Source organism: Microdochium trichocladiopsis, assembly GCF_020744255.1.
Source record: "Microdochium trichocladiopsis strain MPI-CAGE-CH-0230 chromosome Unknown B0I36scaffold_1, whole genome shotgun sequence".
In the NCBI taxonomy this organism is placed as follows: domain Eukaryota; kingdom Fungi; phylum Ascomycota; class Sordariomycetes; order Xylariales; family Microdochiaceae; genus Microdochium; species Microdochium trichocladiopsis.
Genome location: NW_025763544.1, coordinates 2,138,436 through 2,160,356, shown reverse-complemented (window position 1 = coordinate 2,160,356; position 21,921 = coordinate 2,138,436). Strand labels below are relative to the sequence as shown.

The 21,921-nt window shown below is 56.1% G+C and overlaps 6 protein-coding genes across 6 annotated transcripts; 3 read left to right on the top strand and 3 right to left on the bottom strand.

The window, feature by feature from the left end:
• Positions 1-321: 321 nt before the first annotated feature.
• B0I36DRAFT_344033 (Adenylosuccinate synthetase-domain-containing protein) lies at positions 322-1,254 on the bottom strand (the record flags this gene model as incomplete). The annotated part of the gene is given in 3 exon segments (XM_046156220.1): positions 322-672; positions 682-1,027; positions 1,097-1,254. Coding segments are annotated over 3 exon segments (855 nt in total).
• Positions 1,255-6,001: 4,747 nt separating this feature from the next.
• On the top strand, positions 6,002-9,986 carry B0I36DRAFT_233540 (putative RNA binding effector protein Scp160; the record flags this gene model as incomplete). Its single annotated transcript, XM_046149236.1, has 3 exons — positions 6,002-6,619; positions 6,710-8,963; positions 9,028-9,986. The coding sequence occupies 3 exons, from the start codon at positions 6,002-6,004 to the stop codon at positions 9,984-9,986; spliced, it is 3,831 nt and encodes a 1,276-aa protein (XP_046018312.1).
• Positions 9,987-10,633: 647 nt separating this feature from the next.
• Positions 10,634-13,606, bottom strand: B0I36DRAFT_357586 (RSC complex subunit Rsc9; the record flags this gene model as incomplete). The annotated part of the gene is made up of 3 exons (XM_046157821.1): positions 10,634-10,678; positions 10,745-12,591; positions 12,646-13,606. The coding sequence occupies 3 exons, from the start codon at positions 13,604-13,606 to the stop codon at positions 10,634-10,636; spliced, it is 2,853 nt and encodes a 950-aa protein (XP_046018311.1).
• Positions 13,607-14,198: 592 nt separating this feature from the next.
• Positions 14,199-16,604, top strand: B0I36DRAFT_310283 (uncharacterized protein). Its single transcript, XM_046152235.1, has one exon. It carries the CDS (start codon positions 14,530-14,532, stop codon positions 16,396-16,398), a length of 1,869 nt encoding a protein of 622 aa, XP_046018310.1. The 5' UTR covers positions 14,199-14,529; the 3' UTR covers positions 16,399-16,604.
• Positions 16,605-16,630: 26 nt separating this feature from the next.
• On the top strand, positions 16,631-20,240 carry B0I36DRAFT_379271 (uncharacterized protein). The gene is made up of 3 exons (XM_046160756.1): positions 16,631-17,123; positions 17,205-17,608; positions 17,676-20,240. Exons 1-3 carry the CDS (start codon positions 16,921-16,923, stop codon positions 20,162-20,164), a joined length of 3,096 nt encoding a protein of 1,031 aa, XP_046018309.1. The 5' UTR covers positions 16,631-16,920; the 3' UTR covers positions 20,165-20,240.
• Positions 20,241-20,318: 78 nt separating this feature from the next.
• B0I36DRAFT_310280 (phosphorylase family protein) lies at positions 20,319-21,755 on the bottom strand. Its single transcript, XM_046152234.1, has 2 exons — positions 21,495-21,755; positions 20,319-21,276 (listed from the first exon to the last, which is right to left on the bottom strand). Exons 1-2 carry the CDS (start codon positions 21,520-21,522, stop codon positions 20,384-20,386), a joined length of 921 nt encoding a protein of 306 aa, XP_046018308.1. The 5' UTR covers positions 21,523-21,755; the 3' UTR covers positions 20,319-20,383.
• Between the last annotated feature and the right edge of the window lie 166 nt (positions 21,756-21,921).

Genomic DNA, 21,921 nt, shown 5'->3' with positions numbered 1-21,921 from the left:
CGCTTATAATTAGAGTCGCGGCTGGCCGTCGTTGGCTACAAATGGCTGGATGGCTGGATGGCTGCCTTAGCTCTGTGGCCAAGCGCAACTGGCTTTGCTTGTCGCAACAGTCGGCTCTGGCACGGCCAGCCAAACCCAAAGTCCAGACGCCGTCCGGACGGTGGCAGACAATGGGCTTGTTTGCCAGATGATGGGCGGGCCACCCTGCGAGGGTGTTACAATGGGTGTATAAAGTGACGATGTATTGTGTAGAGTTCTGCTTAGCAGTACCTTCATCAATCCTACATCATCCACCACCACACCACATCCACTCTGTCCCAATCACCGGACATCACGATGTCCGCAAGGTCTAGGCGTGATGTGCATGTGTACAGCATGATTCACCAGCTCTCTGTTTGCAAACGAGGAAGTTGTGACCATGCGGATAATCATGTCTTCACGCTCAGGGCTGGTTCCGATCCAGCCAATCTTGACACCAACAAACTCCTTGATTAACTCAATGTACTTCCGCGCATTAAGCGGGGCGCCGTAGTAGCTCGTGACCGAGGTCGTCGGCGTGTTCCAGCATTCCAACTCCTTGCACACGACCTCTACGCTCTCGAGGAGCTTCTGGTCTGCGGGGAAAGAGGGGACATCCTCGTCCGTTCGCGGATTCTTATAGGCAATGATAAACTAAATCACGGGGAAAGTGTCGAGAATTTCGAGCTTGATGAGGTTCAAAGACGTGTAGGGGTTGATAGCACGGGAGTGCTTGATGACCATGAGATCGGGCCAGCCACATCGGCGGGGGCGACCTGTCGATACACGGACCTCATGACCGAGTTTCTGGAGTTTCTTGCTGTCAGCGTCGAAAAGTTGTGTCGGCAGATGGCCCAAGCCGACTCTAGTGGAGCAAGCCTCAATAACACCGATGATGTGGTCGAATTTACGAGGGTCGAGGGCGAGAGCAGTGAAGATGCCGCCAAGACCAGTGTTGGACGAGCTCACAGATGCGTAAGTGCCAAAATCAAATGTCGAGCATGAGCGCCTGCGCAACCTCAATCAGGGTCTTGACGCCCTTGGCTTGCACGTCAGTCATGAGCGGGACGGCATCGACAACGTATTGCTGGAGCTCACTCCATTGGCAACAGCAGTGTGTCTGGCATTGTGGCCGCCCTGGGCTCTGGCCCAGAGCTTGACGTCGTTGCTGAGGATGCCGACAAGCTTGCTGTTGCCTTCGTTGCCAAAGGCGATACCAAGGACGATTGTGGCCATGATCTGCTTCCTTGGGAACAGCGACAGAGGTTGAAGTTATGATAATTGATGTGTAAAGTGACAGTATATTGCGTAAAGTCCTGCTCAGTACATCTGGTGAGCACCCTTGGCACTACGACCACCCTGGTCACTGTATGACAGAGGGGCTCGGGCTCCAGGAAGCTAAACTGGGCCCTGGTCTGGCTCGACTGCCCATGTGGGCGGCTGCTGATGTCCGGGCCGTCTCAAACTGTCTCTGGCGTGTTGCGAATCTCGAGGTGTGTTTGCTCGTCGTCCAGGCAGCGGGGAGCTATCAACTCATGCGAGCAACACAGAGGCAGTGCCCGTGGTCTGTCTCGACAGCTTGTCCGCGCGCTCTCAGGTCTGTCGCCCAAACGCCTCGTCACGTAATTACACTACAGAGGTGCATACGCCATGCGTTGGATGGGGGGCCCTGCCTGCCTGCAAGGGTATTGGTACGAAATGACGTCTCTGGGCCTGCCCACTCTCCAAGATTGCGGCGCGCAATGGCTTGTTCCCCTGCATGTATGAATAACGCAATACGGGACCAGTACGGGGAGCTAAGCCCGGTTCGTGGTCGCTCTGTGTTATCGTGCCCAGCTCGCTGGCTTCCCCGGCCAGTCTACGCCCAAGTCCATGCACCACCTCGATTCTCGGGCGCGTAGTCTCCAGCGCCAACACGACTGCCGCGTGCTAATCTAGACCCATGCAGGCGAAAGACCTTACGGCAGCTTGTTTGGCCAACAATCTCGGCGGGCCGTGGGTCGGGCCCCCTTGCTGCTCGTGGATGACGACGTGCGTCTTGAGCTGGCCCTGCTGCCGTGCTAGCGGACCCAAAGGCACCCTCAATGCTCTGACTGCAGGGTCCATCCAGCAGAGGATGTGCAGTATTAGCCCGCCGCGACGGCATCCTTCCCGGCGCCGCGCGCGTGCGCTAGACTCCAGCCATAGCGGTCCCGGTATCATAAGATGGTGGTAATTCACGCGTCATCCTGGCACCATCCCAATCGCCGTCCCGGTCGAAGTCGCAGCAAGCGCACACGGCACTCTGGCACGATCTAGCTCCAGCTCCGCAGCCATGCTGAAAGACGGCCGACACAAGATAAAAGGCTGCCACAAGGCCCCGATGTCTCTGGACGGTATCTGACTGGACTCCTCAGTATCCGCCTTCAAACCCGTAGGGGGTGACTGCAATGGCTTACCATAGTAGCAGCATGTTGAAGTATGCGGCCAATGGAGGTATGGCGTGGTCCACTTGTTTTGTTTCATGTGCTATTTCTCTTAAGGGACTCGAATGCCACTATGCTCCTGGCTGAAACAAGACGCGAAAACACTTGAATTACGCGGAGATAATCATTTGCCATTCCCCACGCGCGAATGGTCTAGTGCCAGAAAGGTTTTCTGGTCATTTTGGTCTCGGATGAAACCAACGGCTGTCATCTCGTGAAGTTCCCCGAATACGAAGATGGAACAAACACCACCGCCGATGAAACTCTGATATGCTAGTACTATGGTCATCGCACCACCCACAGGCGTTCGAGATACCTGGCAACATGTGGGAGACCTTCCAGGCATACTTCCCGGGATACGATGCGACTTCCGAGACCAAAACTATGGCCAAGCCCCATTCAATATTCATTGACAAGACGGAGGCCGACGAGGCTCCGGTCTCGAGGCTGATCCTGTAGCACGAGCTCTTTTTCACCTATGCCAGCACGCTCCAGCCTGATGATACCCAAGTTTACTGCCCGAGGACACGCTAATGATAGGCGGCTTGCACAGGCTCTCTCGCGGACTCTACCGCGCCCGCCGCCCTCGAGCTGGGCCACAGGGCATGTTTCAGGTCCTCGAGTCTGCCATCAAATCAGCCACTACCCGGCTAATAAGCCTAGAACCTATGAGATGGTTGAGATGTATCCCACTCTCTCTCTCGTTCGGACGCTCCTTTCTACGTGGCTCGCAGATGGTGCCACCTCCGTGCCGTCCGATGTAGGTCTCACCATTGGGTGCAAACTCTAAAAGCAGGAGCCGCGCCTCGCGGCACTGCATCTGAGAACGCGAAGATGCTTGATGTGCCACAAAGATGCAGGCGCGATATGCCCCTCGTTCCTTTTGTAGATCAGCTCCAGCGCTCGATTCACGAGTTCCACGGGAGGCAAAAAAACATACGAATTTGGGTAAGCCGCCTTATCTTGGCTGCCCACCCCGTGCGGAGGAGGCCAAGAGCAAAAGAGCGGCAGGCGAGTATGTCCTCACTGGGCTGCCCTTCTCCGCGACCTCATTTTCAGTCACGTTTACACGTGTCCACGGAATAGGCTGGTGAATACCGTCCACTACTCCCCCAGTCCCCACGAGGACAACCGTCCAAGCCAAGGATGAGATTCAACTGCCTGGCCTGGTTATGCACCTTCAGGTATGTTCCGGATTGAGTCAGGCCTGACCACAAACCATCAGGAGCGACCAGCAGCCGCCCAAGCCGCCTCGGGATCTCAGCCACCTTGGCACTTCATGATTGGTCTGAGGAGTCTGAGTGGTGTTACCCGTGCTGTGCGACCTCACGTATATGCATGTATTGCCGTTGAAATGGCGTTGTGGTAGTTATTTTCGTGTGTAACTGGAGCCACGTCGTGCTGAGCAACCTGCCGTTATCTGCATATCTGACGCCGGCTCCATCTAACCCGGAGAATCCATCTGCCACAGGATTGCGGTGCACATATATGTGTGAACTATGTACCAAGTGTTCAAAGAGCTTTATGGCACGGTCAATGAGGTCGACTCTCGTTGGATTTATCTTAGTGGCTTGCGACGGGTTGGACACCCCCCGCCCGACGACACTGACAGCTTTAAACGTCACCATGACAGATTTCGTCGTTTTCCCACGTGCATGCATGTATAGCTGTCCTGCCTTTTATACATCTCCTGCGGAGTGTCTGTGTCGAAATTATGCCGTCAATTTGATACTTTCATTGGAACTTTTGTGCAATGCTTAGTCTACTAGCTCGTAAGCTGAACGCCATGGCCCCTTACTGAAGCAAATCATGGCAGCGTCTTGAGCAGCATAACTTGGGACATAAGTTTTGCAGGCCGCTAGGTAGTAAATCGAGTTGGTGTGCCAATGTTGAAATCTGATAGGTGCTCGAGAGCAATAGAAACGAGGGCTGCATGAACGCATAGTGTTTCTTCGAGTCTTCACGGCGGGCGATGCTGTTCGAGCTCCGACTTTATGATATTTCAGGAGGGTTTCTGAGGCTGAACTAGAGAAATTCGCGAAGAATCTGGGAGACCTAGCCTGAGGAATAGATGACGTGAGGAAGTCTGGACAAAATGTACACTACCTTAGAGCCGCCACATATCGGCAACGTTCATGACATGGAATCCATACTCTGGACTGAACCAGTGTTGTGCGAGCACAGAGACATCAAATTTTCTTTTCATTTTCTTCTTCTTTCTCCTTTGTTTCTTCTATAATCATCTGACATGATCCAGCCTCTCCCTCGTGCCGATTCCGTTTCTGTATAAATGGTCTCATGAAGTTGGCAACAAATCGACAGCCGTTGCGCAGGCTGCTACGGACTGTGCGCTTGTTGTATCATGCTTCGTTTCGCGTCGGGCCCAGAGCCCAATCGTGATTCGCATAGAGTTCCCGGGGGTGCCAAAAGTTAACTCGGCAACATGGAGGTGCTCGCTCTGCATGAAGCCTTGGGAGCTCCTCAGTTGCGAGGTCCAAGCAAGTTCACGATCGAGCTCAGAGGGATAGACGTGATGCCGCGGAGTAGTGCTGACGCTCAGGACAGACAGCTCTAGGATTACCACCACCATCGTGATAATGACAGTCCATACATCTTGATTCAGCCCTTCTTGCAGCCTGGCCTATCTAAAATACTACCAGTAGACGTTTCCAACGATGCGAGTGAACAGTGAGCCAGGCATTCGTCCCGATACCACCAGTCTCAAGGGCTCGCTGGGCAGCTGAGCTGGAGCCGCGAGATCTAAAAGAGCTTGGCATCAGGCATCGCAGCCATAGTCAAGAGGTCGGCAAATCAGGACTCCAGGGCAGCGGGCCTGGGTGCTGTTGGCGCATGCTCGAGAAGGCGTCGCGAGAGGTGCTTGTGGTTGCGCCACAGGTAGCGCAACTCTGCCCCGTGCTTCTGTGGAGCTCGACAGGTTCCCCACACGGAGCTTGGCTGCTCAGTGCTGCGTGCAAAAGAAGGGGAAGTAGCCAGATTGTACAGAGAGCTCGAGGTGTCGCACCCAAAAGTTTTGTGGAGCTTCCGGTCCGGCGTCTCCTGGTTAAGGGTATCTAGCTGCCCATCTCAGGATCGTCCAAGGCTCAACCTCCTCTCATCCTCCCGTGTGTCCTACTTCAACCTCCTCGTCTCCTCTGCCCCTTTCCTCGGTTGTTCTGAGTGCTGCTCCAGTCTCAGACCTCCTCCAGCGACAAGAGTCTCTCTCCCAAGGGCTCCTTCTTGTCGAGCTCCTTCCCCCGGAATCTCTCCCACGGTCTTCAAGCTATTGATCATGTTCTGAGCTCCTCACGAACATCTCCAAATAGTAAGCACGACGGCCCCTATGCCTTGTCAGGTTGGCGCAATGGCCGTGGCAACGCCTGGCATCAATTCCCGCGATCGACTTGGACAACTGCTGACCTTTCCTTGTCGTCTTTCGCAGGCTCGTCGTCTCCGTCTGCCACCCTCTATCTGTATCCTCTCTCGATAACTGTACCCCGTTTCTTGTACCAACCCTCGCCATGGCCGACAATCTTTCCGCCGCGGAACGGCTCAAGCAGCAGCATGCAGAGAACCCTCTGCAGGTGACCGTCGAAGACGTCCCCGACGAGGACCTTCCCGCTCCTTCCGTCTCTGGTGACAGTTCCGCCGCCCCCTCGTGGGCTCCGACAATGTCAGCCAAGGCTGCCGGTAAGCAGAAGGCTGCTCCCGCCAGCTCCCTCGATACTGGATCGCACGAGGCTTTCCCCTCGCTCGGCGGCCCTGCTGGTGCCAAGACCAACGTTACTCCGATCTGGGGTGGTGCCAATGGCAAGCCCGCCGCTGCCTCGTGGTCTGCCAACGGAACCCCGAGATCTGCGACTCCGGCGTCCGGCATAGCGACCCCTACCGCTGCCCCCAAGGCGGTGTCGATCCCAGGCCGTCATGTCGAATCCTATGTCCTCGAGGCGTCTCACATCATGCCTCGGAACCAGCTCCGCCGGCCGATCCCGGACATCGTCAAGGACATCAACCGCAAGTCTCGTGCCGTCATCAATCAGGTCAACGGGCCCAATGGAAGCCTCAAATTCAACGCTACTGGACCTCAGGACAAAGCCCAGCAGGCGCTGCGTGATTTGATCCAGCAAATTGGTGCCAAGGTGCGTAGACTTAGGCGCATATATACCCTCTGGAGCCTCTGGAGCAGAATATACTTACCAGAACTGTTTACTAACATCTCCGCTCAATAGACCAGCCACAAGGTCACCATTCCTTCCTCGGCTCGTGCCCACATCATTGGCAAACAGGGTTCCATGATCAAGGCCATTCAAGAGAAATCTGGCGCCAAGGTCCAATTGCCCAAAGTCGACGAAGCTGACGACGACGAGGATGGTACCATCGACGTTCTGATCGAAGGCAACGCTCTCGCCGTCGCTACTGCCCGCGACGAGATCAACAAGATTGCTGGCGAGCGCTCGGCCAACGTGAGCTCGCGCCTCAAGTCGGTTCCTGCCGAGTTCTATCCATTCATTGCCGGCCCTAGCAACAACTTTGTCTCCGCCCTCGAGGCCAACCACGGAGTCCAGATCCGCGTGCCGCCGCACCAGGCGTGGGCCCAGGCTGTCCCTCAGATGCCTACTGCTGGTCAGCGCCTGGCGTTCCAGCCCAGCAATCAGGAGAACTACATCCAGCTGGCTGGTGACCGCAACGCGGTGCAGGCCGCTCGTGCTGAAATCGAGCGTCGCGTGCACGACCTTCAGAACCAGCTTCAGATGGATCAGGTTGAGATCGCCAGCGGTCGCCACCAGTTTATCATTGGAGATCGGGGCGTCAACTTGGACGATTTCCTTGCCGAAACCAACTGTTCGATCATTCTGCCCACTGAGGCCGGCGTTGACACTGTCACCGTAATTGGTCCTGCGGACGACATCACCCGTGGTCTCGAGAAGGCTTACGAGCTGGCTATGGAGATCAAGTCCTCGCCATTCGACGTTTCCAAATACCATGGCCTGAACCCGACCAACGCCCCAGCCTATTCCCGTGACATGGCCCGCTACCTGCAGCGCAGGAAGGAGTTCGAGCGCCTGGAGAAGTTGCACAACGTGCACATCAACGCCGCGCACTCCGAAGGCGTCGCCAAGCCTTGGGACATATTTGCCCGCGAAGGCAAGAACTTTATTCGGTCGCAAAAGGAGATCGCGTCCATCGTCAACAGTCACCCTCCTAGCCGCCTGGCTACTGTCCCTGTCGACCCGTTCTTCCACTCATACCTGCGGTCCGACGTCTCGCCAAAGCTCCAGCAACAACACGGCGTCTACCTCGTTGTGCCCGAGAACCATGAGACTGGCTATCCTGCACTCTTGGTGTTTGAGGGGGAGACGACCCCAGGTGCGGATTACCAGGTCCCGCAGAAGGTCCCCTCGCCTCAGGATCTCAAGACGTTCCAGCAGGGCTTGAACGATGCTCGCAAGTTCATTCTTGACCTCATCAGCCAGCAGGAGCAGATTACTACGGAGACGATCGAGGTGCCCACTAAGATCCAAGATCGCCTGCGCAAGTACATCAAGAAGGAGCAGGATGAAACAATCCGGGCCCAGGGTGGCATCCCTGTTCGTGTTAGTGTCAGAGGTACCACTGTCACCATGCGCGGCACTGCTACAAGTGTTGCTCAGCTGGCCGAGAAGTCTCGGGCTTTCGTTGCTCAAGAGATTGAGGACGACAAGGAGCGTGGCTTCACCCTGAAGTTTGACTTCCCTCAGAAGCATGCCAACCACCTCATTGGCAAGGGCGGAAGCCATATTAACGAGCTTCGCGAGAAATTTGATGTTGATATCCAGGTCGAGAATGGCGAGGTTGAGCTCAAGGGTCCCAAGGCGAAGGCTGAACGTGCCAAGTCGCACATCCTGTCCTTGGGCAGACAATGGTCTGACGAGACTGCACATGTCCTCAAGATTGATCCCAAGTTTCATCGTGAACTCATTGGCGCTCAGGGTGCCCAGATCCACCGCCTGCAGAATCGCTATGGAGTGCACATCAACTTCCCTCGTGTCGCCAAGGCGTCCAAGGACGATGAGTCTGTCGCTGATGCCGGCAGTGATGCTGGCAAGCCTCGCCGCCAGCAGGGTCCTGACGAGGTTACCATCCGTGGCCCCAAGAAGGGCGCCGATGAGGCTCGGGACGAGATCTTTTCACTGTTCCAGTATCTTAAGGAGAACTCTCATGTGGCGACCGTCACTGTGCAGCAGAAGCAGCTGCCATCCCTCATTGGGTCGGGTGGTGCTGCCATGGACGAGCTTCGCCAGCAAACTGGCGCGAAGGTCGACATCCCCAACGACCGCAGCGAGTCTGAGAATGGACTTGTTGAGATCCAGATCAAGGGTACCAAGTCTCAGGTCGCTGAGGCTAAGAAGATCATTGAAGAGAAGAGAGCCGTCTTTGATGACACCGTCACACGCACCGTCGAAGTCGACAGGAAGTGGCACAAGAACCTCATTGGACCTGGTGGTAAGTCCCAAGTCACCTAATTATCTTCGCTGGGGACCAAATCTCTAATCACGTTTCGTCACAGGTGCCACTCTCCGCGATATCGTCATCAACGCTGGTGGTCCGGAGGACCGCAGGCTGCAGGCCCGTACCATTCAGTTCCCGAAACAGGACGCGGATGGAAATGGCATCAAGGTTGAGGGTCGCAAGGATGTCGTTGACAAGATCATTGCTGCTATCGAGGCTGCCGTCGCCCAGCGCGAGAGCCAGGTGACCGAAGTTCTCGAGGTCCCGACCGACAAGCATAGGTCGCTGATCGGCCGCGGCGGCGAGGCCAAGCGCCAGCTTGAGTCTCAGTTCAACGTCGCGATCGATATCCCCCGCCAGGGTAGTGGTCAGACTGGTGTCAAGATTGCGGGTCTTCCCGCTGACGTCGAGAAGGCAAAGGAGCACATTGCTTCGCTAGTCAAAGAGCAGGCTGGCGAGACTGTCCAGGTTCCTCGCAAGTACCACCACTCGATTGCGGAGAACGGCCAGTTCTTCCGCAAGCTCCGTAACGACCACAAGGTCACGGTTGACCATGCTGGCGAGGCTCTTCCAGCCAAGCCCCAGGCTTCTGCTCCTGCCACCAGCGGCTCCCTGCCGCTCATCACCGATGATGCTGAGTCTGCTGGCGATGTTCACTCGTGGAACATTGTCGAGAGCGTCTCGACCGAGGAGGGCGACATTCCGTGGGTTCTTAAGGGCAACCCGGAGAGCATTGAGAAGGCCAAGAAGCTCATCGCCTCGGCGCTTGAGCAGGCCCAGAAGAGCAATGCCACGGGCTACCTCGTGCTCGCAGACCCATCGACCTACCGCTACGTTATCGGCCAGGGCGGCTCCAAGGTCAACTCAATCCGCAAGCAAAGCGGCTGCAAGATCCAGGTGCCGCGCGACTCCAAGGAGGACGCTATCGAGGTCACTGGTTCCAAGGAGGGCTGCGAGAAGGCCAAGACCCTTATCCTCGAGGCTGTCCGCGAGGGCCTCGCGTCTAGACGGGACTAGGCGTCCCTCTATGATGGCGGCGCTGATTGCGAGAACGTGTTGGAAGCCGGCTACGGCACAGCCGCTGATGACTGGTGATGATCAGCTTACGGGTGGACCTATGGGCAAACATCCTTCCAATATCGAAGCGGAGGCAGTGTATCAAAAGCATCCCCAAAAAGATTTGTCAAAAGTTCATGTAAAGGCACCGCGGAGTTGGTAGGGAGAGAGAAGAACCGAAAAGTCCATGTATATGATGATGAAGAACCATAATAGCGAAGAGGCCGAGTTGTTGCTGGCTTCAAATCAACGATTGAGAATCTGGATTCAGGATGAAAGAAACAGGTTTGCTGCCTGGTTCTGCGCGTCGACCGCCTTCCCAATATTGATTATATTGTAGACTTTACCTGACCTAACAGAACAACGCCATCCATAAACGCCATAAATGGGTATTCATTCCTTCAAAGTCCACGGGCGTCGTCATGCTCGCTACTGCCCTTTTCCGCCCATCCCGACTCAAAGCCTTTCAACTTTCATAGTCTGTTTCCTTACTGTGCCTCCGTGCCCATGATGAGTCTAGTAGTGCCTAGCGGGAAGTCCCCACCACCAGCCTCCCGAACATGAAGCCGTAGAGCCCTGAGTGGAACGCTTTTCTACGACGGAATCCTCTAGTCCTCCTGCACCAACTGCAACAATGATGTGACATAGGTTGCCTGCAAAAGGAAAATTAGTATGATTTCAACGACTCGGGGCGGGTGACAGGTGGATGTCCTGCTTACCATTGCCTTGTTTTCCGTCATCACTTCAAACAGCCTGGGCAGAACGGGCCGGAAGAGCCTTTCATTCCAGCCGCCGCTTTCGCCCGACGACTCCTGCTCCTTGACAAGCTCGTCCTCTGCATCCGTCTTGACCACGTTGCGGGCGATGTTGCGAAGGACAAGCACCGCACTCAGGGGGATACCTGCGGCCTGCTCGATCTTAGGATTGCGCTCGTCCCGTGTTATGACAGTCTGCTCCCAGCTCAGCGACATCGTCTTGGCCGGGACGATAAAAGTCTTTCTCGGGCGCTTGGCCACCGATTCAGAGCTTTCAGACAGTGCCCTCTTTTGTGAAGAGGGAATGTGGGTCTTGATGTGGCGTGTGAGCTCCGACAGCTTCTTCGTGGCCGGCCGAGGGTATTTTGAGCAACCCTTCCACCCGCAAACCCAGTTCACTTCCTTGTCCTCGAACTGGCCGCCCTCACCAGGAACTATACCCAAGTGCGACTTTAAAATGTGGTGCCACATTTGCTCGCCACTAAGGAAGAAGCTGGTGCACCGGCCAGTGATAGGGTTGCTAGGAAGGACCCATTTGCAGGGCAGGTACTCTTCCTTCCTGTCGGGATCCATGGGCGCCGAGCGGGCGCGGATGCCTTCGATGATGAAACGTTGTACCTCTCCAGGCCCGCGAATGATTTGAGCACGCGCATTCACGAAGACGTGGCTGACATTTCTAATAAAGTCAGCAGCGCTGAGCATGTGGCGCCCGCTACCAGCCAGCGCACCAAACGATGCCTGGTAGGCTTGCCATATGGCGATCTGAGTGATGTGAGACTCGGCATCCTCTTCAAACAGGCTCTGCAGCCACTGGAAGCATCGTTGAGGCTCGTCCGTGTTCGACAGCTTTTCCTGAAGGTCGATCGGCAGGGGTATAACATCTTCAGAGGACGGGAGCTTCTGCTCTGGAACTAGCACCCGGTCTTCTCTCACCCGCTTTGCACCATGCGCCAGCAAACGAACGAGATGTGGGACTACACGCTCCATATCGACGGCTCGGAGCAATGAATCGACATTGGCAACCATGGCGGTGTACTGGTACAGGAAATCCAGGCATGCATCCATGAGCTCCTCGTCGTTGAGAAGCAGCCAGTTCATGATGTTCCTGAGAACCATTGGTGGGACTTCTTGCAGTCTGTTGGCCTCGTCCGAGTTCATTGAGATACGACTAATGGCCCTCAGTGCTGTCAATATCACACCGCGATCTGTTGAATCAAGCTGGTTCAAAAGACTCCGGTAAAGCGGGCTGTCTGATTCCAGTTTGAGGAAGGGTGTAAGCTGCTCGGCAATATCGAGTGCGAAATGCTTCACCTCGACAAGTATTTCCAAGTTTGGCAAATTGAGAATGATGCACAGAAGATCCCGCAATGGGTAGACTTCCGACATGTAGGATGCATTCTCAATCAGCATTACCATGTTGCGAATGGTGAGAATTGCTTCGATGATACGAAGGAACTGGTCACTAAACTCCGCCGTCTGAAGATGATCCATGACCGCCTTCGGTGTGAGCCGGTCGATCCGGTCGAGTATGTCATCGGTGCCGTTGAGCCCGTCCAGTGCACCAAGATCTGTCGCATCAGGGTAGCCAGAGTAGTCTATCTCCCACTGGATATCGTAGAAAAGTGAACCGATCTCGAGACCTTTGTCGATGAGACCTTCTGCAAGGCCTTGGAATGATTCAAATTTGTACTTATCTCCGCGTTCGAATGAAATTTTGACCAAGTGGTTGAGCGCGAAAGCCTGCTCCGTAGGAATCTCGGATCTCAACGCCTGGAGACATCTCGTGTATATGTTCGGGCCGTCAAAACCAACTGGGAATCAAATTAGACACGTGACGTCAAAAAGTGAATGCCAAGATTGCTTACCACCTGGAATCTGTGCCTTCGCTGCCAGTGGTATATCTCTTAAGCGCTGCAGATGCTGATTTCGCCGCGCAAACTCAGCCGGGTTGTTGGAAGGAGTTGCAACTGGCCGTAATGGCACAGTGATTGGCATACGCGGCTCAAACACCTCGGTCAGACGCGATGCTGTGTCTGACTGTGGCGGCACATAGTGGGCAGAAGCCGCACGCAGTGCTGCCTGCTGCTGCCCGATCTGTACCGGGTTCGCAGAATTATGCTGTGGCAGAGAGTTGTTGGATTGGGAATGTGGCATATTAACGCTGTGGTGCTGTTGCAAGGGAGTCGAGGATGTGGAAGATGTCTGTCTCGGCGGCCGGGTCGGGCCCGTCTCTGGCTGGAATGGTACTCGCTGCGGCGGAGCCTCGCGCAACCGCCCGGAAGCTCGAGTGCTGGAGACTGGCGTGCTCTCTACTGGGCGCTCTTCTTTCTCCTTGGTGGGCGTCTCCTCTGACGACCGATTGTGATGCTTGAAAGTCTCCATGGATCGCGTGAGAACGGGGCCGTATTTGCTAGCACACGACACCTGTTCCAGGATTTCCTTTGGAGGGGGGTCTATGCCGTGCTGATCCTGCAACCAGAAGGCAGCCAGATAGCGATAAAAGTCCTGCTTGAGCTGGAACGAGAGCTGCCCCATGCCCTTGTTGTCCTCGAAGTGCATGCCAAGCTCGTTGGCGAGCTGACCCCAGGCCTTTTGTACTTTGGAGATCTCGTCGTAGCCGCCTTTGTCAATGACAGCACGATAGAGCTGCAAGAGGTCGACATGCACATGACCGTGCATGGTCGGCAGCCGAGGCTCAGGCTCGAAGGCGGTGCCGCGCTTCTCGTGGAATGCGGCGAGCTTCTGGATGAAGTCGGTATACTCTGGTGTGCGGTTGATCTCGTGAATATGGAGCTCGTCCTTCTTCCCACTGTTCCGGGTCCCCATGGCGGCTGACGTTGCCGCTCTGGCTCAGCGCTCAAGACCAGAGGGGCCGGTTATATATCTGGCGTTGAGTCGATGTTGGGGTTGTCGCGATGTCGCCCTCGGGGGTGCAGTGGCTCAGGACTGCCGACGCGGATGTGATTGGCGTGCGTCTCGACGTTCAGGTCGGCTATTGGCCGCAGGGCAGGGCAGAGAACGATGCGGGTGACGCGCGGCCCAGGTCTGCAGGAGCGTGCTTGCAGTGTTGGGGACGGCAGATGGAATGCGACAGCGGCGACGAGGTTGTGGATGAGGATTTGGTGGGTGCGCTGCGCCAGACTAGTTGCGCTGCGAGGGAGGCGCGCGATGAGTGTCGTCCTTGGCAGCAAGAAAGTCGACAACCGCGTCGAGGCGGCCAATCCCAGCCCTGGAGCGTCCAATTGGCAGGACGCCCACCAGCCAGCACTAGCGCCTTGGCATCTGGACCCCATCTGCACCACCAGGCCAGGCCCCGGTACACGCTTAGTCATGCCTAGCTGCATTTCCTGACGGGGCGTGCACTTGCTTCCACAACATTTGTCCATCATGGGCTTCGGGCCTCTTGTCTTGCCGCTTCCACTTCTTAAAATTGGTGTCATCTGTATCATAAATGAATTTGTAGACTTTCCATTTTGTTAGTTCTGGGATGGGCGAACTTGGAAGCTCTGAGATGCAGGAGCGTGGATGGCTCGACTGGCAATTGCGACGGGCAAGGCCGTTCCTTCCTCAGCCATGAAGCGAAACCGTCTGCCCCTGCTTACTCCATTGCCTTCTTCACACCTGGGCAGTCTGCGTTGTCATGCCGGTCCCGCAACCTTGATAATCTCGAGACGGCCCGCTCCTCAACACGATGCTCTTGCTCCCCTGGCGCGCTTTCCAGTCCAGCACCACGGTTGAGCGTTGCCACCATGAGTTGGGAATATGCTCAGCCATATCCCCAGAGCGAGCCGAGCCAAACCCAGCCGGTCTGCCGCCATGACTTTTTCGAGACCCATGGCTCGGCGAGCTTCGCATCTCAGCTGCCCTCACATCAGCGCCCGCTAACACCGCAGTCGTTCCACAGCCACGTTGAGTATGCCAGCTACCCCCTCAGGGGCCCCTTCGACCGGAATGGCCAGTCACCATTGTCGACCACAATACCTCTTCTTGATCCAGATCACACACGTGTGCCTTCATCTTATCCTCCTTTGCCGGATCACGGGGTTTCTTCACAACCAGATAACTTGCTCCCTGTGACCATGCTGGCTCAGCGTTTCTCCCATCAGGCACATGCGCCAAACTTCGACCCAAGAGTCATCTCAACCCATGGATGGATTCGTGGTAGCAATGAGAGTGGCCACCACGGCGCAGCGCCAGAATATCTGAGTAATCAGCATCAAAACCCGCGGCAGCGATGGATACGCGATGTGAATCGCCCTCCCTCTGTACCATTGCGACAACAAGTCACGACAGCCTCCAAACACGTTGGGTCGTCGTCCCTAATCTCTACGCAGTCACAGATGCCTTCAGCCCTGTCATCGACGAGCAGGGGCTGCACCCAACATCATGGCGGCACGAACGAGTCCACGCAACAAAATCACCAATCTGACATAGCTGCCACAAGCGCTGCGGCTGACGTTGGTTCTTACACAAGGTTCCTGAATGCTACAATCCCTCCAAGGAGCCTACCATTCGGTACAACAAAAAAGGCAAGTGTTCTTGAGACTGGCACGCTCGCAGTTGCACTTGAAGTTACGAAGCAGACACAGGGAACCAAGTCATCGGCTCGTGCGAAGCCAGCAAAACAAACGATGGCCGCGAAAGCGGCAAGTAGTAAAGAACAGGCTTCTGCAGCCAACACAACAAATCATCAGTATTCCATTGCACACGAGAAAGTGAACGGAAGTAGGGCATCAGTCATGGTCCTGGTCGATGAAATCCCGGGAAGTCCTGCAAAGGTAAAGGCTGTCGCAGAAAACAAGCGAAAGAGGCCGTCAACAGCGCAAAATCCCTCTCGAGCGCCGCCCGCAAAGAAAACCAAAGCGAAGCCTCAGAAGCAGTCTCGAGAGAACGTTTCGGTCGGCACCCAGCCATTGTCGGGAATAGTGATGTCTCTGAGAAGCCAGAACCCATCCGAAGGAACCCGGCCTTCTCCTTCTGGTCTTGTTCCTGTGAGCTCAACTGCAAAGGGACACGAGGTCGACAATGCGACGATAACAGGATCCACGGCGAAAGCTGCGTTAACGACATCTCCTATTGAGCCACATGAAGCCGTCAAAGCCCGACCGTCTCGAAGACGTCAGCCTACTGCAAAGAAGGCTCTGGAAGCAAGTGCAAATAGTGACCTTGCTGTTGAAATACCCAAGGATAAGCCAAAGCAGGCCAGGGCACGAAAATCGCGCCCGCCCAGAGCCACAGCACAGCAACCTGCCCCGGAAAGGCTGCAGGCACTCAATATAACGAGTACTATTTCTCATGATCATGCTGCTCAAGCGCGGGAGAGCAACCTGGCGGATACAGCCAATTCTCAAGCAGTCGGGGCAAGGTTGCCAACAATTACAGCCCAGTCGAGTCAGACGGCAGATGCACCACGATCGACGACGCCCGAATTACTGAGCCTTATGTCTGATATGGAAACACTGGTGAATGAGGATCCGTTTGAGGAACCATCTTTTCTTGGTGCATTGATGAGTCTGCAACAAGTCCAAAGCATTTTGCTGGAGAGGCTGCAGCCAGGTGATGTGTCTCGGCTGACGAGCTCAGCTGGATGCAAGTATCTGCTTTCATGCCGGCTTTAATATTTTCTCATCTCGCACAATCTGAGCATCCCAGGTCCAAAACGAAAGGTGATACCATGGACGTGATCTCCAGGAGGAGCTTCAACGACGGAAACGATATGATGGGATATTCACATGGTGGGGATATGCATATAACGAACTGGCCGAGTCCTGCCATCACTGGCGTGTGACAGCACCCACTCAATCGCTGACAAACTGAAATTTACACCTCGATCGGGTAAAGACGATGCATGCCTGACGTCCCTCAGGATTTTGACAAAACGTTGTGAATTTCTCCCACCTGTAACACCATAAGCCCACTCAAACACCCTTGGTTGTTCAGCTTTCTCCCCACGCCTGAGGCGACCGTGACAGTGTGAACCGGGCCAAACAGCAGCACCGTCGATCACAGCAGCGGGGCATTCCTGCTACGCTGAAGACCAGGGACTAAGTGGGATGTTGGTGGTAAACCTGCCGCCACCGATGGGCAGTTTTTAGGCTGGTCAAGCTCACCCTTTGACGAGCGTACGCACAAAAGCGAGAATGGCGGCATTGGGCGAGCAGGATCTTGATCCGGCTCACTTGTGGAAGAATGACTCCATCGAAGAGAGGATTTTCTCTGCAGCGCTCATATGCCTTGAGGCCCACTATCTGCAGTCTCCTGTGATGGGAGCACAGTCGATGACCAAAGTCCTGACCATAATCACCAAGACTCTTGAAAAGACGCACACTCTCAAAGATGTCCGGTGAGTGGAAGCAGAGGCCCGCCAAGCACAACATCTGTTCGCCCAAACGAGAGAGCTAACAAAAGATGCACACTGCCAAAGAGAGGTTCTCTCGCGCAACGTACGAATATGGATATGGCTCAAGAGAGCCGTGTGCGCCGCGCTCTGTGACCTCAACGAGAAGTCCCTTGGGGTGCGGTCTGTACCCATGGTGCAGACCAAGTTTATTGATATCACGACACCAGATGTCACGGCTCTCATCATCAAGAACTACGCCACCCTCAAGGAGGCGCTGCAGATGCTTAACAAGCTCATGCACATCGCGCGGAATTTGCTCGTTACCACGACGCCTCAGGTCCCTCAGGACCTTTCTGCCGCTATCGCTTTTGACCAGGAGGTGTACGAGGCGATTTGCCTCTGCGTCAATGTCACGAGCAAGGGGATCGACGGGGAGATGCCCGAGGACGATGCGTCGCGGGTCAAGCTCAACGAAATTACCGAGCTGTGTGAGTTAGATGCTTCTTATCTACGGGGAAATCCAAACGATCGCTGACACGGCATGTCTCGGATCAGACAAAAAGGTCCTAGTGACGTCCTTGCAACAGGCTCACAATTGGATCGCCAAGAATGACCGGAACAAGATGACCTTTTGGTTTCGAGTCCTGATTGAATCACCCGATGTGGACAACAACCCGGCGCCTGAGGACAGGCATGAGCCTGTGCTTGATTACCTAGGACCACGGTGCTTGGCTCTCAAGACAGAAGTGTCCAACTGGTTGAAGAGGAATTCGCACATGAGCCCAACTGCAGCGGCTATATGTAAGGAATACCTGGAAGCCAGCGATCGGAGCGAGACAGAGGATTGGTTTCCCCAAGACAAAAACCTGGCTTGGAACTACTCACCCGAAGCCACCTGGGAATTCAAGCCCGACATTTACGGCGAAGCATCGAAGGCTGTTTCCGCCTGGATCCCAGACGAGCCGGATAAATTTGAGCAGGACCGGCTATATGGCCACGTCTCGCACGAGTTGGACGAGTGGTGGGAGGACACAAGGATCCCCAACGCGAGCAACTGGAGCATCGCAATGTATCCAACTGAACTGGTCCCTGAGCGAATCAAGGAGTGCGAGTCGATCCTACTGCACCGGTACGATGGCGCAGACATACAGGACGAGCATATTGAGACGGTCCCCCCGGGCACCATCGACGAAGGACGTGCGACTGAATGGCAAGGCGGCCATGCATCGCAGTCCACACCCTCATACGCCCCTGAGTATGACGAGTACGACGACCCTGATGACGACGACTCATATGGCGAAGGGCCAATGACGGGCCTCTTGACCGAGGTGCCAAATATTCTCGACCCCAAGCAAATTGAAGCTCTGCACATGATTGTGAAATCCTGCATCCTCGAGTCGGCCGGGACAGGAGTTAACCGACACGGGGAGAGCATGCAGAAGGCTCGGTGCAGGATACTACTAGCGACAGACTGCGGCAAGAACTTGCTTCGCGAAATGCTCGTGTTCATCGCCGTCTGGGAAAAGGACGACCAGTCTCTGATTTTCCAGATCACAAGCCAGATCGTACAGGCGATACACGAGAGCTCGCTGCTGCCATATGCATGGAACGCGCTGCGCAGCCCCAAAGATATAATATCACCGGCCCAGACAGTCCTGCTGAAGATGATCACATACCTTTGCCGGACGGCCCTGTACCCGTCTAAGGAGTACAACCCGGAGCCGGACTTACGGTCTGGCGATATGAACCGAATTCTCAACAACGACGAGATCAGGCTCGCAAAGATGGTCAATTTCCTCTACGGCATCTTTAGGAGCCGTATTGTGCCCGAGTGTGTCGCCCTGATGCAGATACAGGGCGAAGTTCGCACGAACAGGCTCGACCCGGCCGAGTTCCCCGTTGACAATTGGGACTTGGAGCGCGGCAAAGAAGGTTTGGTGCAGTACCTCGACTTTCTGTATACCGTCGCAGATATTTACCCCCTAAGACAACACCTCATCGAGTATGAGGCCGTCTACGAGCTCATAAAATTACTTGAAGGACTAGACGTGGGCGTCGAGAAGATCCCGTTCGCGCACTCCCGGCGGCATGACAGCTCCGTCCACCCAGCAGCTCAACAACAGCAGCAACAACACCAACAACAACACCACCACAGCCACCCAGGCGCTCCCAACCCAGCCTATCCCAACGGCGGGCACAACCCTAGCAATGGCAATCTCCCGCCGCCTCCTCCGCCACCGCCACCACCGCTCGCCGACCCTCCACACGAGTTTCCTTGGACCGGCCTCAAGGGCCAGGTCCTCTCCATCATGGCGGCCCTCCTTCAGCCTCCTCCAGGCCAGTCCTCTCCTGGCAACCCGGCCGTGCAGATGCAGATCGTCCAGCACAACGGCATCGTCGCACTTCTCAACTGCTGCCTGTACGACGACAATAACCGCTTCTGCCGTGAGCGCACCCAGCTCTGCCTTAAGTGGCTCATGGACGGCAGCCCAGACGCCAGCGCGTTTCTGCAGAACCTCGTCCAGGCAAATCAGCATGCCGCTGGTGCTGGGGCGGGGGCTGGGAGTATGCGCCCGCCACCCGCGCCGCCAGGGGGAGCAGCAGGGCCTACTATGCAAACGGTCCGCATCGACGGCGTGCCGGGTGAGGTCAAGGTTCAGGTGCGCAGCTCGAGTGCGCCGGCAGCGGAGAACAATGGCCCCGGGGCAGGAAGACCAGCAGCTGCTACTATGATCCCAGCAGGGGCGCTTGGTGGAAATATCATGCCACCCCTTTCTTCTCCTGCAGTGGGCTCCAGCCAGAGTGGCAGTGCCGCGGCAACCCTGGACCACCGTGTCAGTGAGCATCGGAGTCGCAGCGAGGAGCTGGTCAATGATTTACTGGCACTGACTGTAGCGGACGGTGCGGCGGCTGCGAGCGGGAATGCTGTTCCTGGAAACGGCGGACTACAGAGAGTCACGTCGCTCAGTGATGACTATGAGGAGGAGGAAGGCGGGCATCATGATGATGAAGCGGACGATGAGACGGAGGACGATTTCATGTAGACATTGGCCACGATGCGGCTCCAATTCCAAAGTGAATGCAGACAAATTCGTCAAATAAAGCAGCCAGTCAACGAAATTTGTGTGTCCGTGACGTATCGGATCACTGTCTCGAGGTAGCAAGTGACAAAAACAAAGTGATATGGACGTGGGCAGCTGTTTCTAGTTCAGGATGTCAAATGGTCCTCTTTTATTATTCGTGGTATCTATTTGTTTGCCTGCCTAGTCGAAGAAGCCAGGGAAGAGGTACTCGACCTTCTTGACCGCCTCGGGGTTCCTGCCCTCGGGCTTGGTGCAGAAGAGCACGGCGCCCTTGCTGGCGCCCTCGTAGTGCTTTGCGAGGACGACGTCCTTGTTCTCCTCCTTGCAGAGCTCGTCGAGGACGGCGGCGACGAGGCGGCGGGCGTTCTGGCCGTTGGCCTGCATCGTCTTCATGACCATGGCGACGTCGACGTCCTCGGTGGTATGCCAGCAGTCGTAGTCGGTGGCCATGCAGATGACCTGGAGGGCAATCTCTGCCTCGCGGGCGAGCTTGGCCTCGGGCAGGAGCGACATGCTGATGACGGAGCCGCCCCAGGAGCGGTACAGGTTGGACTCTGCGCGCGTCGAGAACTGGGGGCCCTCCATGCAGATGGCGGTGCCCTTTTCGTGGAGGACGACGCCGTCGCCGACCATGCTGGCGGCGCACTTCTTCACCACGGCGGCGAGCTTGGCGTCGTACGGGTCGCCAAAGGGGATGTGGCCGACGAGGCCGTGCTCGAAAAAGGTGAACGGGCGGATGCCCTTTGTGCGGTCGATGACCTGGTCGGGGATGACAAAGTCCTGCGGCTTGATCTCCTCCTGGAGGGAGCCGACGGCCGAGAAGGCAATGATGCTGCGGACGCCAATGTGGCGGAGGGCGGCCATGTTTGCGCGCGCGGGGATCTCGTGCGGCGTGTGCTCGTGGTGGACGCCGTGGCGGGCGAGGAAGGCGACGGGCACGCCAGAGTGCTCGAGGATCACGATGGGCGCCGAGGGGAAGCCCCAGGGCGTCTCTGGGTTGACGCGGGCGATCGGGGTGAAGCCATCGAGCTTGTAGAGGCCAGTGCCGCCGATGACGGCAATGTGGACCGGGCCTGTGAGTTGAAGAGAACCGACACGTTAGTATTCAACGGAGCGTTGCCTGGCAGCTGGTGCCAGAAAGAAAAGAAAGAAGAAGTAAAATGAAGCTATCGCCAGAGCCCTTTTCCTCACATTGAGGCGGGGTAGCTGGAGGGGCCGGAAGCATGATGTGGTGGAGGGGTAGCCGCAGGGTATTTGTGTCTGGAATGATCTGGGGACAGGCTGTACTTACGGTCAAACGTTGTCGGGAGATCAGCCATTGTGAGTTTTACTGGACGGTCCTTGGGTATCTGTGAACTGGGAAAAAGGAAAGAAAAAAGGGAAAAACAAACAACAACACCTAGACTCGAGAGAACGACTTGCACAATACTCGGCTGGCTGCTCGCCCTGGCGGCGTGTAAGCCGCGCGCGAAGGGGGAAGGAGCTCCGGAAAAAAAAGTTGCCTGCCCGCCCGGAGGGGGCCGATAACGTGCTCGCAGCCCCACCACCGCTGGCCGGCAGCGCCCTGATAAGCGCGGGAGAGCACCAGTAGCAGCAGCCGACACAGGGCACGTCATTTCTCAGGGTCACTTCCGGCCCATCCTCCAGAGCACCCACGTTGCTGAAGGATTGGAGGGCGTCCAGCGCGTGCGACTAGACTAGCGGGGCCATCTGGGCTT